Source organism: Cetorhinus maximus, chromosome 13, assembly GCF_964194155.1.
Source record: "Cetorhinus maximus chromosome 13, sCetMax3.hap1.1, whole genome shotgun sequence".
NCBI lineage: Eukaryota > Metazoa > Chordata > Chondrichthyes > Lamniformes > Cetorhinidae > Cetorhinus > Cetorhinus maximus.
Genome location: NC_135891.1, coordinates 91,375,213 through 91,393,415, shown reverse-complemented (window position 1 = coordinate 91,393,415; position 18,203 = coordinate 91,375,213). Strand labels below are relative to the sequence as shown.

The following is an 18,203-nucleotide window of genomic DNA, read 5'->3' as shown; positions in this document are numbered from 1 at the left end:
GTGAAACATAGCACTGAACTGATTCGGCTCCATCAGTAAATAGTCTAAACATGTCATTGACGAAGTGCTAAAGTCAGAATAGCATCTGGACAGGTACAATCGCCTACTGGAGAGGAAAATCCGTGTGAATATCTCTCGGGAGAGGTTCATATTACTGATTGTTTTGTATGTAAGGTGGTTCTAACTGCATCGCTTTTAATTCCCTAAGAAGATGCTGGGCACTTCTGTGGCCCCCTCCATGAATGAGTCTTTCCAATATCTTAACATTTCATGTTTGGAGAATGTCTGTAGCAACACAACAGCAGCTCCGAGACCCCCAGTGTTGATGGACGCCTGGTTGGTGCCCCTCTTCTTCGGGATTCTGATGGTGGTCGGACTGGCTGGAAACTCGTTGGTGATTTATGTGGTAACGAAGCACAAGCAGATGCGAACAGTTACCAACTTTTACATAGGTAACAAAATCGATGAGTAAATTCACGCAGTTCTGTATCTATATATCACTCTTCTTCCCCTTTCGACTTTTCCCATATCACACGGGGTCGCCACATTGCTGGCTGATCACCCTTCATATCCACCATCATTTTTTTTCCATTTAGCGAGTAGTTTTATAGCCAGTTGCCCTTCCTGCCGCTAACCCTCCCCATTTATCCAGGATGGGGACCGGCACCAATACACCCTGACTTCCCTGCACCGGGGCTGAGTTCTACATCTATACAATCTATACAGATTAATTTATAAAGGACAATCTGTATCTGTAAAATGTATGTAGATGTATGCATGAGTGATAAAAAGAATATATCAAACTAACTATAAATTCTACAGTCAGAGGTACTCTGATATTAATGTAAACCTGGTTAGAAGGGGAAGGTATATTTTATTTCAAAGTATATTAGATAACCAGGCTCGGTAGGTGTAAGTGAAACCGTTAGTTTAAAAAAAACAAAGATCAATTTCGTTTTGTAGCTGTAAATTTTCCAAGTTAATGTTTTAAATTAAACCAGTAGTGGTAAAAATTCAGAAAACTATTTTGTATTTATAAATCTGAAATATAGAACTTTGGATAAATATCACTTTGATATATAGGGACAGAGTCAAGACCAATCCTTCAGCTCTTGATTAAAAGGTTTGTATTAACCCAGTTCATTGCTCTGTGAAATAAATTCTAACTTATTTCTCTAAATATGGTAATGAGCACTGAAATATTTAAACTCTCTAAATTATAATAATAATTCACAGAATGACGTGAGGTAGCTGCTTGGTCTGTAACTTGATTGATTTCTCAATTCTCTTTGAGATTGCTCTGAGCTTTTGTTTCTTTTTCCAGCAAACCTGGCTACAACTGATATTATATTTCTGGTGTGCTGTGTTCCTTTCACCGCAGTCCTATACCCACTCCCCAGCTGGATTTTCGGGGAGTTCATGTGCAAATTTGTCAATTACATACAACAGGTGAATTTTCCTATGCTTTGTCTGTTACTTCTGACTGACCTTGTAGCTGCATTCTTTGAGCCATGCTAACCCCAAATTTTACTGGTCACAGTTAACTAGCATATGCATCTCGACATATTCCAGCCATTTTTGAGCATTGTCATTGCCAACCTGTAAAGCGTGTAGGTCACCAGATGGTTTAGTTTGATAGAACAACGTGGGACATGATTTGCATCTGTCCTCAAGAAGGTGTCATTGGTGAAGATTTTTTGGCGTACTGTACCAATCCAGTTCTAGCGCAGTCTGGAGCATAGTGGTGACGTTTACACTGGAGTTATGTTTTAACCTGATTTATCCCTTTAAAGCTACTGTTTAAGTGTTCTTTGTGGGGCAGTGGTTTAAAACAGCAAATCTAAGTAATGCTAGTTGCTTGTTAAACTCTGAACATGGATTAGAAGAATTGAAGGAAATGACTGATTTTTTAAAAGATCGCTTTGCATCATAACAAGGTGTATTGCTTTGATGTGTTATATCCATAGTGTGTCACACATGCACTAAACAGTAGGCAATGCGTAGTAAAGGATTCCAAGAAAAATACATTTTTATATAGAAAATCTCCATAATCTGCTTAAAATGTCAAAACTGCAAAGAAGTAGAAGAAGCAGAAATACTTTATTGATCTAATCAATTCTACTTAAGGATCCTACCTAAAGACAAACTACCTTTAATAAGTTGTTCTTAGTTCAGTAGTGCCACCTGCTTCCTTAATTGGTCTGGTTTTCTGATTCATAAAGGAGTTGACTCGACTGCCCTGTATCTATAAATGTGATACAGAATATAACCGTGAAATTGCATAGCATCCTGGATCACATTTCCACATTTTTTTTCCCTCAGCCATAGGGTGTGGGCATTGCTGGCAAGGCCAGCATGTATTGACTATCCCTAACTGCCCTTGAGAAGGAGCTGGTGAGCTGTCTTCTTGAAACCACTGTAGTTGGTTGAAGGTACTCCCACAATGATGCATGGTAGGGAGTTCCAAGATTTTAACACAGCAACAATGAAGGAACAGTGAAATATTTCCAAGTCACGATACTGTGTGACTTGGAGGCGAACTTTCAGGTTATGGTGTCCCCATACACAGGCTGCCCTCAATCTTCCAGGTGGTAAGGTTGCAGGTTTGGAAGGTGCTGGTGTGTTGCTAAAGTATATCTTGTAGATGGTACACACTGCAGAGGTGGTTAGATATTCCCTTGTTGGGGTTGGCCATTGCCTGGCACCTGTCTGACATGAATATTACTTGTCATTTATCAGCCCAAGCTTGAATGTTGTCCAGGTCTTGCTGCCTGTGGGCACAGGCTGCTTCATTATTTGAGGAGTTATGAATAGAACTGAGCACTGTGCAATCATCAGTGAACATGTCAACTTCTGACCTTATGATGGAGGGAAGGTCATTGATGAAGCAAGATGGGTTGGGCCTAGGACTGAGGAACTCCTGCACCAATGCCCTGGGGGGGCTAAATATTGGCTAGGACATTGGGAGAATTTCCCAGGTCTACCTTGAATGGTATTTTGAAATACTTTGAGTCAACCTGAGAGGATAGAAAGGGCCTTAGTTTAATGTTTTATCTAAAAAGGCTTTGATGTAAAAGCATAAAGTCTCCATGAACAGGGCAGAGGTTCAGTCTTTCCAGCCTGATGCTACATGCTTTTGTAGTGTCTGTCTGATTTAAAAAAAAATATCTCTGGTTGATGCTCAGAGATAAAAATGATTTGTTAACACCAAGGTCCTAGATGTCTTCCTGAATAACCAGAGATGTCTAATGAATTGCCTATTGTGTCATCTCTGAAAGAAACCACTTCTCACCTTACATATTAAGTACCCCTGATTTGCCTACAGATTCACAACACACCATCTGACTATCCTGTCAAAGTAATCAGACAGCATTTGTAGATAACACATTTTAAAATTGTTGTGCCAAAGTCTTTTCCATGGGGACTTGGTCAAAGAATTCCTAATCCTGAGAGCAATTTTGCTTTTCTCTGGTATCTTCAACTCCCATTGTGAGTCTTATGCCTTCAATGACTTTGGCAAATGTAAACTTACTGACCAGCTCAGTTGGTAGAATATGAAATGCTTAATCTCAGAGGTTGATAGTACAATCTCGCCACTGAAATTGGTGAAATCAATAAATCTGGATATTTTTGAAAAACCCATGATCTGCCATCAGTCTGGCTTACATGTGACTCCAGCCTCTACACATCTATCAAGAACAACAACTTGCACTTATATAGCGATTTTCATGTCGAGAAAGAACCAAAGTACTTCATACAGGCATAATCAGACCAAAATGGACAATATTAGGCTGTTACATGCTTTCCTGAATGACCAGACATTTCTAATCTTAGATTACTCCACCACCCCTACGTGATGTCCCAACAGCAGGTAGACACACTTGAGGTGGGGAAAAGTGGTATACAGCTGGGTGGGAGTTGCCCTAGGAGTCTTCAACATTGATTCTGGAAGCGTAATGGCTTCAGGTCAAACAAGGTCAAGAAAACCTCCTGCTGATCACCACTTGTCATTGCTTCCCCCACCAGTCCTCCTCAACTAATGAATCATGACTCTTCTATGGTGAACATGGGAAGCAAATTCATAGAATGCACAATGGGTAACTACCATCAAAATGGATCATTATACCACCAGTAACTCGGATGATGAAGGAATCAAAACAAAGAAATATCCCACCTGGCTTCGCTTTCATCAACTTAACTGTCAGGCGTAACTGTCAACAGTATATTTGTAAGAATTTCCACTGCACAGGCTTTTTGAAGATAAAGGCTGTGAAACAGTTTGTGATTGTCTGCTCCACCTGTCAATGGCGGGCTGCATTTCCCACTGCCACGTGTCGGGAACCTAATTTTAAACTTTAGCATCTCATTATAAGTCCTGCTTGCTGGAATCATTCCCCATGATGGATCATCGGGGCACACGCTGACATATTTCACAACTATGCATAAGCGATGTGCACCTGGCGAACTGCACTTAGCTCAGGACTTTAAGGTTTGTTTGCCTACCTTGCTTCGGGCAGCACTCACAGTCATCAGTGCCCAGGCTTCACAGGCAGCACCACATCACTTTTAGGGGGGCCCACAGGTGGGTCTCTACCTACCAGACCAGCCGTAAGGCAGGGGTGGCTTTTCAATGGCTGCAGGGCTAGGACTTGCTTAAGGAAGAGGCAGAAGTGGCCTCAGGCATGGGAAGAGGCTGCAGGGGGGGTGGGCTGTACTGGGTGAGGGGGTATCCCAGAGTGTGTGTGGGGGCACATGTTAATCTGTGCAAGTGGCCTCAAGATGGTGAGGGCTGAGGAGGAAGTCTCCAGAGGAGATGAGGCTAGATGGAGATGTGAGGATGTATGTGTGTGAAAGAGTGAGTGATGATGTCCCTTGAGCTGGCAGTGAGTGAGATGCCAGTGAATGTGTGTTGGCCTTGTGAGTGGGTGATGGTTGCCCTACTCAGGTGGCATGGATGAGATCATTCATCCATTTTCTGAATTGGATGGCCAACCTCTTGTGTGCAGCATTGGCACTGAACACCTCTGCCACCACCTCCCAAGCCAGCGTAGTAAGTCTGATGGGCTTCCTGCAGTCAGAGCGGGGGTAGAGGATATCGTGGTGGGCCTCCACGCCATCCAGAAGGTGTCACTGAATTGGGCGGCTGCACTCTTCTTGGCTTTTGGGGCCGTGTCTTCACTGGAGCAGTCCTGGGCTGCAGGCATTGAGAAGTGTGCACGCAGCTGCAGTTCAAATGTGGTGTCCAGCATGAGGGAGCTGCAAGATAATGGCGTGACGGGCAACTCAGATGCCGCCAGCCAGCAAGGCGGTGTGTTTCCTGTGGCTGCATAATTAATGAGGTGGGAATGAGACAACATGGCGCAAAAACCCACCATTGCGGCCGGTGGGTAAAACAACTTTTTTCCCACCCGCTTTCGCGCTTTGTGCAAATATGGGACAATTCTGCCCAAAGTCTTATCTCTGTAGTAAGGATGCTCTCTATTGTGTAGTGTGCACTACTGCCATGTTATGCAAGAAAGACTAAAGACAGATCTAACAGCCAAAACTTGGCCATCTATGAGGTGCTGTGGGCCGAACAGCAGCAAAAGTGCATCCCTCCACAATTTTAAATCTCATACAGGGTCCAGCATGCCCCTCAATTCTTGATCACTTGGGAGATCCAACTGTGATTTAATGAGTGCATGCCAGGCATTGTATTAGGCAAACCATACAATGAGGTAGCAACTTAGAAATACTACACACATTGCTACCCGTACTCTGAATATCAAAAGTAGCAGGCTGTAGACAGAGCTAAGCAGTTCCATAACCAATAGATCAGAATAAGGCTGTGTAGCGCTACCCCATTCAGTAAAGAGTGGTGGTGGGTAACCATGCAACTAATGGAGGAGCAGAGTCCATGAACATCTCCACAAATAGCCCCATCCTCAACCATGGTGGAGTCCAGCATATGAATGAAAAAGAAAACTGAAATGTTTCAAGCATTTTAAGCCAAAAATGCTGAGTGATTCTACCTGGCCTCCTCCTGTGGTCTACATCATCATAATTAGTAGTAACCAGCCAATTATCATCCTATCAGCCTCTCCGTGCAAGGTGATAGAAGGAGTAATCGGTAGCGCAATAAAGGACTTATTCACCACTAACCTATTTGTCAATGCTCAGCTTGGGTAATACCTGAACCATTCAGGCTTTGGACCTCATTACAGTTTTGATCCAGACATGCATGCAACAGCAAAACACCAGAAGAGAGGTAAGAGTAGTTGCACTCAGTACAAGACAGCATCCCAATGAATATGGCATCAAGGAGTCCTATTTGAACTGAGGTCAAGGGGGGCTAAAAGAAAAACCTTCTAGTGGATAGAAACATACCTGGCATGAAGAAACATGGTTCAGAAGGTCAGAAGCAGGGTTGTTCATGGATGATTCCAAAGTGTTCATTCCCAATAACAATTCCTCCAATAATGAAGCAGCCTATGCCAATCTACAGTAGGACGTCCATGCCTGGTCTGACGAGTGGGAAGTCACATTTTTACCAAACAAGTGGCAGGCAAAGTCCAGCCATCTCTCCCTAATCTCCAACAGCACCCAAATCACCAAATCTTCCATTATCATCATCATCATTATCTTTGGGATCACCATTGATCAGAAGATTAACTGGACCAACTATATCAACATTATAATTACAACAGCATGGCAGAGGCTGGGTATTCTGTGACAAACGCCTCACCTTGTGAATCTTCAAAGCCTTTTTTTTACTACCTAAAATGTTCAATCAGAAATGTGATGGAATACTCACCTAGATGGGTACAGCTGCAACAACACCCAAGAAGCTCAATACCATTAAGGACAGTGTAGTGCACTCACCAGGGTTACCTCAACGGCATCTCGCCGTGCTGAGACCTTTATCACTTAGAAGAAGAAATACAGCAACATCATGGAAACGAGATTACCTCTGAATTTCCCTCCAAGACACATACTATCCCGACTTGGACATTTTTGTGGTTTCTTTATTGTAACCGGGTCAAAATCCTGGAAATTGCCTAACAGCTTAATTCATTAGAACTTCAGTGGGTAATGCAGAAGGCTCACCATCTTCTCAAGGCAAGCAAGGATAGACAAGAAAGGCAGCTTTACCAGCATTGCCCACGTTCCAAGCACAAATCTTTAAATAATTACTGTTCTTCATGGAACTGAGATTTGCAGGGACTCACCTTTTCATTTGTCTGCTATTCTCAGGGTAAAGAAGTTTCTTCTGAATTCCTTATTGGATTTCTTGGTAACTATCTTATGTTGATAGCTTCTAGTAATTCTCCTCCCCACAAATGGAAACACTCTCTCTGTATGCACTGCATCAAAATCTTTCATAACTTTAAAAACCTCTATTAGGTCACCAGTCAGCCTTCATTTCTCAAAAGGAAAAGACCCAGCTTGTTTATGCTTTCCTGATATGTAAATCTATGCATTTCTGTTATCATCTTTGTAAATCTTCTCTGCACCCTCTCCAGTGCCTCTATACCCTTTTTATAATATGATGATCAGAACTGCACACAGTGCTCTTAAGTGTGGTTTAACCAAGGTTTGATACAGGTTTAGCGTAACTTCCCTAGTTTTCAATTCTATCCTTCTAGAAATTAAACCTAGGCCAGCATCTTCCGATTGGCAAGCAGGGGCGGGGCCCGCTCGCTGACGTGCGTCCAGATGTCGCCCCGCGTCATTTAGATTGTCAGTTTGGCAGGCGCGCATCCGAGTCAGATGCGCGCCTGCCGACCTGTCAACGGCCTATTAAGGCCATTAAAAAATCAATTGAACTCATTAATGGACCTGCCCGTCCAACCTTAAGGTTGGTGGGCAGGCCGGGAGCCCAGGCAGGCTTGTGAAAAAACATGAAACCTCATCCACGAGCGGGATGAGGTTTCATGAGTGATTTAAAAAATGCAGAATATTTTACAATGAAAGTTATGGACATGTCCCAACTCATGTGACAGTGTCACATAAGGGGACATGGCAGGGAAATGTTTTCTCATCTTTATTCAAAGTTTTAAATAGGAGCTGATCTCCCCGAGGCAGCACTTTGCCTCAGGGAGATCTGTGCACTCTTTCGCGCTATGTGCTCCCTGTGCGGGCAGGGTGGGGGGGTGGGGGGCGGAATTCCCTCAGCTGGGAGTGTGCTCTTTCGCACATGTGCGCAAAAGAGCGCACAGATCTCCCTGAGGCTAAGTGCTGCTTCAGGGAGATCGGCTCCGAATTAAAATTTGCAATACAAATGATAGAAAAATTTCCCTGACATGTCCCTTCCTGTGACACTGGTCACATAACTTTTATTGAAATCTTTATTAAAACTTTAAATACCCTCATGAAACCTCATCCTGCCTGAGGTTTCATGCTTTTTCTGAAGCCTGCCAGGGCTCCCGGCCTGCCTGCCAACCTTAAGGTTGGACGGGCAGGTCAATTAATGACCTTAATTAGTTTCTCAATGGCCTCAATAGGCCGTTGACAGGTCGGCGGATACACAGCTGACTCAGCTGTGCCCCCGCCGACCTAAAAATGGAAATGACGTGGGGTGACGTCAGGAGTTCCACCCGACGTCATCCCGCGTCATTTTACATGTACGGAAGTGGGCCCTGCCCCTGCTCACCGACCAGAAGATCCTGCCCCTAGATCCTTTTAAAATATGTGGATGCAAGGAATTCACCAAGGCTCCTTAGATAGCATCTTCCAAACCCACGACTACTACCATCTAGAAGGACAAGGGCAGCAGATGCATGGGTCCACCACCACTGGAAGTTCCCCTCCAAGTCACTCACCATTCTGACTTAGAAATATATCGCCATCCTTCATTGTCGCTGGGTCAAAACCCTGGAACTCCCTTCCTAACAGCACTGTGGGTGTACCTACACCACATGGGCTGCAGCAGTTCAAGAAGGCAACTCACTGCCACCTTCTCAAGGGCAATTAGGGATGGGCAATAATTGCTGCCCCAGCCTGTGAAGCCCACATCCCGTGAATGAATTTTAAAAAATCCAACTGCAGGACAAGAGATTTTATCTTTTTTGAGTTTCATTAGTTTATTCAAGACATTCTCTTTTTATTTATTTATTTTTAAAATTCATTCATGGGATGTGGGCATCACTGGCTAGGCTAGCATTTATTTTCCATACATAATTGCCCTTGAGAAAGGTGGTGGTGAGCCACTTATTTGAACCACTGCAGTCCATGTGGTGTAGGTACACCCACAGTGCTGTTAGGGAGTTCCAGGATTTTGACCCAGTGACAGTGAAGGAACATTGGTATATTTCGAAGTCAGAATGGTGAGTGGCTTGAAGGGGAACTTCCAGGTGGTGGAGTTCCCGTCATCTGCTGCCCTTATCCTTCAAGGCGGTAGAGATAGCGGATTTGGAAAGTGCTGCCAAAGGTGCCTTGGCGAGTTTCTGCAGTGCATCTTCTAAATGGTACATATTGATGTCACTATAGGTGGAGTGAGTGAATATTGAAGGTGGTGGATGGGGTGCCAATCAACTGGGATGCTTTGTCCTGCATGTTGTCGAGCTTCTTGAGCGTTGTTGGAGTTGCACTTATCCAGGCTATTGGAGAGTATTTCATCACACTTCTGACTTGTGCCTTGGAGAGGTCAACAAGCTTTGGGGAGTCAGGAGGTGAGTTGCCACAGAATTCTCAGCCTCTGACCTGCTCTTGTAGCCACAGTATTTATATGGCTGGTCCAGTTCACTTTCTGGTCAATGGTAATACCCAGGATGTTGAAGTAGAGAATTCAGTGATGGTAATGCCATTTTAAATGCACTTATCTCATTACACATCTCATCATTCAAGCGGACTGTATTTTTAAAAAGATAGAAAGTAAAATTTTTGCAACCTCTGGATGTCCCAAAGTGCTTTATAGCCAAGTTTTATTGAAGTGCAGTTACTGCTGTAATGTAGGAAACACAATAGCCAATTTATACACAGTAAGGTCCCGCAAACAACAATGATCAGATAGTCTGCTTTTCAGTAATGTCAGTTGTGGGATAAATATTGCCCAAGACACCAGGGAGAACTCTCCTGCTGTTCTTTGAACAGTGTCATGAGACCTTTTATGTCCACTTGAGTGGGAAGAAGGGTCTCAGTTTATTGTTTCAGCCAAATTATGACACCTCTGCCAATGCACTGGAGTGTCAGTCTAGATTTCATGCTCAAGTCTCTGGATTCAGACATGAACCTAGAATCCCTTAACTCAGGGGCAAAAGTGTTATGATTGAGCCACAGCTGATGCAGTATTCACAGTGTAGAATGATGGTAGCGATCAGCTGCCTGTTCTAAACATTATTCCTTGCTTTGATGGAAACAATAATCAGGCAAAAATGGGCCCAATTTTTGCTGGCATTAAAAGTGCAAATTCACCCTACATGTTTGATAAGGACTGAATCCTGCTTAAAAGATATTTTTTTAAATTTCAATAATTTATTCAGAAACACAAACCTGTAAGTGTCCTGAAGCTTTTTCTGTTGCTTTGGAGATAAAACATTTACTTTGACAGATATCCTATTGCTACTTCTTTACTGCCTTCTTAGGATAAAAGCCTAATTATGGTTTTATATAGAATTCAGTCTCATAAATAAGCTTTTAAACCTTATACAAGGCATTTTTTTTTAAACAGCGAATGCATGATGGATTTTTAACATTGCTGAATAATGCTCCCTCCCACTGGCTTACTCTAAAACAGAGTTAGACAAATTAAAGGTCATTTGCAGCCCCCATGTTTTGGCAATCCAGCCCTTGAAGCTCAGGCAACTCATCCTCTACAGGGTAAGTCAGTTGTTATAATCAGGTTGGGCACAGAAACCAAAAGAACTTGTCAATCACAGTTTCCATGATAAAGTGGTCCTTTCTTCCTTAGGCATTTGATAAAGTCCTTCATAAGAGACTATAGCTAATGTTGAAGCTCATGGAATTGAAGGCAAATTATTGACCTAGTTAGGAAATTGGCTGAGTGGCAGGAGATAGCGAGTAGGGATAATGGGCAGATATTCTAATTGGCAGGGCATAATGAGAGGCATCCCATAGGGATCTGTGTTGGGGCCTCACTGTATTTATTAATTAGATAATGGGATAGAGAGTCACATATCCAAGTTTACCAATGGCACAAAGATAGGAAATGTTGATAGAAGCAAATGCCCTTCCATATGGTCTTTTTTCAGCTGGGATTATTCATCACTACCAAGATACAGATGTTCAGTTATACAGCACATACATCCTATCCATCACATTTTTTCTGTACTATGCCCTGTTAATGCACATTGTACATTTAGCAACATAGGTACAGGAAGAGACCATTTAATTCTCTTAACCCTGTTCCACTATTCAAAGAGATTATGGTTGATCTGTGACCTCCATATATCGGCCTTTGTCCCATATCCTTAATATCTCTGGTTAACAAAAATCTATCAATCTCAAATTTAAAATGAAAATTAGTCCAGCATCAACTGCTATTTGTGAAAGAGGGATCCAAATCTAACAGCTGTTGCATGTACAAGTGTTTGCTAACTTCACTCCTGAAAGGCCTGGCTCTAACTTTAGGGCCTTATTCTTTATGGGTGAATTTTGTCTATTCTCAGCAAATCTGACAAGTCACTGCATCGCGTTTGGGCAACAAGAATTTTATCCAATGACTGTGAATGGATAACTTTATTTGACATTTTAATTGTTTAATTGCTCTGCCATTTCCTTGTTCTTTATTATAAATTCTCCTGTTTTGGGCTGTAAGGGGCCTACATTTGTCTTCACTAATCTTTTTCTTTTTACATACTTATAGAAGCTTTTACAATCTGTTTTTATGTTCCTTGCAAATTTACTTTCATACTCTATTTTTTTCCTCTTAATCAAACTCTTGGTCCTCCTTTTCTGAATTCTAAACTGCTCCCAATCCGCAGGCTTGCCACATTTCCTAGCAACTTTATATGATTCCTCTTTGGATCTAATACTACCCTTAATTTCTTTGGTTAGTCGTAGTTTGGCCACTTTTCCTGTTGTGTTTTTGTGCCAGAAAGGAATGCATAATGGTTGCAATGCATACATTCATTCCTTAAATATTAGCCATTGCCTATCCACTGTCATGCCTTTTAATGAAATTCCCCAATCTATCTTAGCCAATTCACGCCTCATACCTTTGTAGTTTACTTTGTTTAGATATAGGACCCTAGCTTCGGATTGGACCACTTCACTTTCCATCCTGATGAAGAATTCGATCATGTTATGGTCATTGTTCCCTAAAGGTCCCTGCCCAACAAGATTATTAATTAACCCCTTCTCATTGCACAGTGCCAAATCTAGGATAGCCTGTTCCCTAGTTGGTTCCTCAATGTTCTGTCAAAAAAAAAATCTCATACACACTCCAGGAATTCATCTGCCACAGTATTATTGCTAATTTGGTTTGCCCAGTCTATATGTAGATTAAAGTCACTCATGATTACTGTAGCACCCTGGTTACATGCATCTCTAATTTCCTGTTTAATGCATCCCTATCTTACCATTACTGTTTGGAGGTCTATAGACAACTCCCACTAATGTTTTCTGCCCCTTGTTGCTTCTTAGCTCCACCCAGACTGATTCTACATGTAGATTTTCTGAGCTAGTATCCTCTCTCATTATTGCACTGATTTCATCCTTAACTAACAATGCCACACCACCTCCTTTTCCTTTTTGCCCGTCCTTCCTAACTATCGAGTACCCTTAGATATTCAGTTCCCAGCCCTGGTCACCCTGCAGCCATGTCTCCGTAATCGCAATAATGTCGTACCCATTTACATCTATTTGCACTGTTAATTCATCTATCTTATTGTGAATGCACCATGCATTCAGATACTATGCCTTTAGACTTGTCATTTTAACATTTTTACACATTTTTTTTGTACCAAGGCCCTAGTTGCTGCTTGCCCTTCTTTCCTCTGCTTTCCACTTTTGCTTGGTACTTTCCTGTCTTTCATTCCTATCTTAGTTTACTTCTCTTGTGTCTCCCTGTTCAGGTTCCCATCCCCCTACCACTTTAGTTTATACCCTCCCCCACAGTAGTAGCAAAAGACCCTGTGAGGATATTGGTCCCGGTCCTGCTGGGGTGCAACCTGTCCACCTTGTAAAAGTCCTATCTTCCCCAGAATCAGTCCCAATGCCTCAGGAATCTAAATCCCTCCCTCCTACAAACCTTTCCAGCCATGCATTCATCTGGTCTATTCTCTTACTTCCGACCTTGCTAGCACGTGGCACTGGGAGTATTCCTGAGATTACTACGTTTGAGGTCCTGATTTTAATTTATTTCCTAGCTCCCTATATTCTGCTTTCAGGACATCATCCCTCTTTTTACCTATGTCAATGGTACCGATATGGACCATGACCTCTGGCTGTTCACCCTCCCACTTAAGAATGTCCTGCAGCTGATCAGTGGCATCCTCGACCCTGGCACTAGGGAGGCAACATACCATCTTCATGTCATGTCTGCAGATGCAGAAACGTCTGTCTGTTCCCCTTATGATACAATCCCCATCACTATTACTCTCCCATTCTTTTTTCGGCACCCCCCCCCCTTCCCGCCCCCCATGCAGCTTAGACACTCGTGGTGGCTCTTGCTGCATTCCCCTGAGAAACCATCTCCCTTGGCAATATCCAAATGGAAAATCTGTTAGAGGGGGAGATGGACCCAGGGGACACCTACATTACCTGCCTAGTGCTTTTACACTGTCTGGCAGTCACCCATTCCCTTTCTGCCTGTGCACTCTTTACCTGCACTGCGACCACCTCACTATATGCTATCCATGAAGATCTCATCCTTGTGGATGTCTCACATGAATCCAGCTGCAGCTCCAACTCAGAGACTGTATTTTGAGTAGCCGCATTTGGAGACACTTCCTGCAAACATGGTTGACCTAGACACTGGAAGTGTCTCTGATTTCCCACATCGTACAGGAGCATTCCATGTGGCTGAGCTGCTCTGCCATGACTTACCCTTAAATTACTCCCTTTACTTTTACTCCCTGTAGTTTAGAGAATATTAGCGACAGTAGAAATACTCACTAGGTCCTTCTTACCAAGGCTGCCGCTCTTCTTTCTGAGGAAAGGTAGAAAATGAAAAGATCCCTCCTTCCCTCTTCACTGAACGCCCTCACTCACCAAACTCCAACCTAAGCACTCTAATGCAGGACAAAGCAGCACTCAAGGACAGACAAGGCAGCACTGTAAATGGCCTGCTTTTATGCTGTCTTAAACTAGCTTCTGAAAATCTGTTTAAGCCAGTTGTCTAATTAGCTAGCTGCAGCTTCAAGCAGAGCCTGTATAACTTCTGTTTTAAAGCTGGACTGAAACTCACCTTCTCCCAACCCAAAGAGCAACTATCAGTTAATTGCTACATTAAAGAAAAACTAGACTTTAAATAGAAATTAACCCTTAAAAGTCCCTCACTCACCAAACTCCAACTTAAGCACTCTACTGCAACCTAAAGCTAATTGTTTATCACTTACCTGTTGAGGCAGATAGGCAAGCCCTGAGGGGCTCTCGCTTCTGTTCGGAAGCGCCTGGGCAGCTGGGCATGACCTGCTCTGGGGTCAGTGGCAGATGGGAAGTTTGACTTGGGCAGTACACCTGTCACAATGTAATGCAGGTGTCCTAAGGCAAGCTCAGGGAGGACAGAAACTTCCCGTGGAGCAGAAAGGTGTCAGAAAAGTTACCACAGGGATAACTGGTTTGTGAGGGCCAAGCGTTCATTGCAATGTCGCTTTTTGATCCTTCGATGTCACCTCTTCCTATCATTGTGAAGCAGAATTCACCAAGCATTGGATTGTTCACCCACTATTAGGGAAGGCGAGCTGGGTTTAGACCGTCGTGAGGCAGGTTAGTTTTACCCTACCGATGATATCTGGTAAAGCGAATGATTAGAGATCTTGGCTCATTACTCATTAATATGGCCCATCCCATTATTGATTCTGGAACATATTGTTACAGAAAATATCCTGAACACGCTGAAGAATTTTGCTTCCTTTCTGACACAAGCTTTGCTGCTTATCCTAATCTATAGGCAGTGAAAATCCGCCATTAAAATCACTCTGCCCCTGCTACATGCTAAGGAGTTATACGGCATAAAAACAGAGCATTTTATTTAAGTGCTGTGTATTTGTCATCTGTGAGGATCGTTATGGAATCTATTTTTTTCTGTGCCTCTGTGTGCTAAGTTAGCAGACAATGGACATTGTAACATTTAAGGTACAGGATGTTTCACTGCTTGTTACATTTGTTCCTGCCCAGTAACAAGGGTGGGGCCCTCTTGGAATGTTTTGATAGGTCACTAGATCAATGCAAGGGTCAGTGAGCAGTCAGTTTTTCAGTCAGTCAGTCAGCAAATGTCTCAGCTGAGGAACAAAGGCAACGAACAGCAACAGGTCCCAGCTAAGTTTCAAAAAACAAAGAAGCAGAGAAATTAACTCCAAGTTAGAGAACTGGCTGTGGGAAGTGGGCTTTAAGTGAAGTAGGCTGGAGAGAAGCCGGAAGATCACGAAGGCAGGCGAAGGTTGGTGACTCCGCACTGCAATCTCTAGGCAACACTGACTTTCTACTGGTTCTCATCCAGATGAGGAGGAGGCACCAGTGCATGTTGATACAGGGCCAGGAGGAGCAATGGCCTGAGCAACAAGAGGCAGCAAGGCCTCAAGAAGGTCAGGATGCTGGCAAGTAGAGGCCAGTACGATGGCGAGCATTGGCATGACCATGGGTATGTCGCAGGCAGCCAGCCTACCTATCTACAGATGAGCAAAAGGCAATTCCAGAGGTGCCTTAGGGTGTCCCGGAGTGCAGTTACTCACATCTGCCAGCTTCTCCATAAGGACCTCCGACTGCAAGGACTTGGAGGCAATCCCATGCCGGTGGTATTAAAGGTTACCGCCTCTTAAACTTCTTTGCCAGTGACTCCTTCCAGGTCTCCACTAGGTACTTAAGTAGCATCTCCCATCAGGGAGGTGACAGATGCCCTGTTCAGGATAGTGCACCAATTTGTCCAATACCACCTGGATCCCTGAAAGCCAGGTTGCAAGACCATTGGGTTTTGCAACTATTGCAGGTTTCCTGCAAGTGCAAGGGGCTATTGACTGCACACATGTGATCTTGAAAGTTCCCTGGCAAAAGCCATTCATTCATCAACAGGAAAGGTTTCTTCTTCACTTAAAGCCCACTTCCCACAACCAGTTCTCTAACTTGGAGTTAATTTCTCTTTGGAAGTGAGGCTGCTATGTGATCATAGAAGACAAATCCTACATGTTTGTGCTGGGTTCCCAGTGAGCTCTCACGATGCCTACATTCTGAACCACTCCCAGATACCACAAGTTTTTGAAGGACCTCGGCAATTGTAGGCTGGCTCCTTGGGCACAAGGGATATCCCCAGAAGGCCTGGCTGATGATGCCAATTTGACATCTTCAGAGTGCCGCTGAGGAGAGATACAATGTCACACAATATCCACAATCGAGCAGACAGCAGGCCTCCTAAAGGTGAAGTTGAGATGTTTTGACCACTCAGGCGGGTCTTTCCAGTACTCACCACAGAGAGTGTCTCAGATCATCCTTGTCTGCTGTGCCCTGCACAACCTTGTGCAACAAGGGAGGATGTCTTGGCTGAGGGATATATGGAGGACCAAGATGTCTTGAGTGCCATCCCAATTGGTGCATGAGCAGTTTAAGAGCATGCATGCCTATGCCAGCTCCTGAGCTCTCCCCAGTAAATGATTAAGAAGCAGGATGTCCTGCAACTGAGTGAACATTGAAAGCATGAAGTGGCTGCCACACATTCAGTACACATGTCCCATCTGCTCTTGAGTCCTGCAATCCAAACTCCTGTCTGACATCCCTGTGCAATCACACACTTACACTACCTGATAGGAAGATAGAGAACATTGGAGCAGGAGCAGGCTATTCGGATACCCTTATGAGTGTCACTTTATAGTCAGTAGACGATGCCACCTACCCTGGCAGAATGCAGCAGATCACCCATCCTTTTTCTGCAATGCTGGACAGTTCTCCTGTGGGCCCCATGGGCGCTAACCTCCACTCCTGGACTTCCATCCAGGCCGCTGTGGTCAGACGGGAGGATCTCCTGCTGTCATCCCTGGGAAACAGCATCTCCTGCCTTTCCTGGACAGCCTGGAGGAGAGTCTGCAGGGAGGCTTTGCTGAACCATGGGGGCCGCACGTTGTCTTCTCTGTGACATCTGGTCTCATCAGAATCTTGAATGACAGCCAGACTGATGCTCCTGACCCGCAGTTAGTAAATGGCTGTCTAGGTGCCCTTTAAATTTGGCACCTGGACGTTTGACCCCATGAGGTAATGGCGCGGATGGTGACTACCTGCTCACCCTGCCATGAGAATCGGCGAGCTCCTCACGGATGCATATGTAATGAGCTGAACAGTACAAGATCGTGCGTGGTCAGCCATCCCGCCTCCACCCATGCCCAGCGGAAATCAGTCTCACTTCCGCACCTGCCACCAAACTTAGACTCCAGAATGTAATATTCTGGCCTGTATGTGAGCTTGTTTGTTACAAAAATAACAACTATCACAAAAATTATAATTACTAAATCCTCCAGAATTCTTTAATTCAGTAAATCCAGTAATGTCAAAAGGAACCGGCAGATCTTTTGCACTGTGGCCAGACTCTAGTTCTTATGAGTAGCTTCTGACTGTAAAATTTTCCAAGTAAATTTTCGCAAAAGTAAATTACATCAGTCTCACAGAATCAATCTTAATTTTTCTTTGAGCTGTAGTGATCTGCTTGATGTGATGTATGATCTATTCTTCTGTGTCTCTGTGCAACCATTACTAGTGAATGGAGGTGTACAAGAGGAAAGATGCATCATAACAGATTACACAGGCATTTTAAATATCATGCTTAATCACAACCGCTAAAAACATGTTTTAAAGCCCATGAACTGAAAATGAACATTAAACTGACCTTTTGGTGTGTACATGTACGTACATGTGTGGTGCAGGAACAATAATTTATCCACTGTTGCTAGTCTGTGTTTGGATTAACAGCAGATCCTTTTGTACCTTCAGCACCTTTCTGAATAGTGGTAGATCCAACATAGTTTGCACTGCACAAAATCTGCACAGTAAATTGTGACAGTATAATTGGCTAATTTTCCTTTTGTGCCTGTTGCAAACTTACTGAGCACGGCAGCTAATTT

The 18,203-nt window shown here is 43.6% G+C and overlaps 1 protein-coding gene across 1 annotated transcript in view; it reads left to right on the top strand.

The window, feature by feature from the left end:
- The first annotated feature begins 211 nt into the window (after window positions 1-211).
- Window positions 212-18,203, top strand: part of LOC144689224 (G-protein coupled receptor 54-like) — a 39,870-nt gene continuing 21,878 nt past the window's right edge. The window contains exons 1-2 of the mRNA XM_078556330.1: window positions 212-452; window positions 1,325-1,449. Of these exons, the coding sequence (XP_078412456.1) occupies window positions 212-452; window positions 1,325-1,449 (366 nt within the window). The remainder of the gene's footprint in view (window positions 453-1,324; window positions 1,450-18,203) is intronic.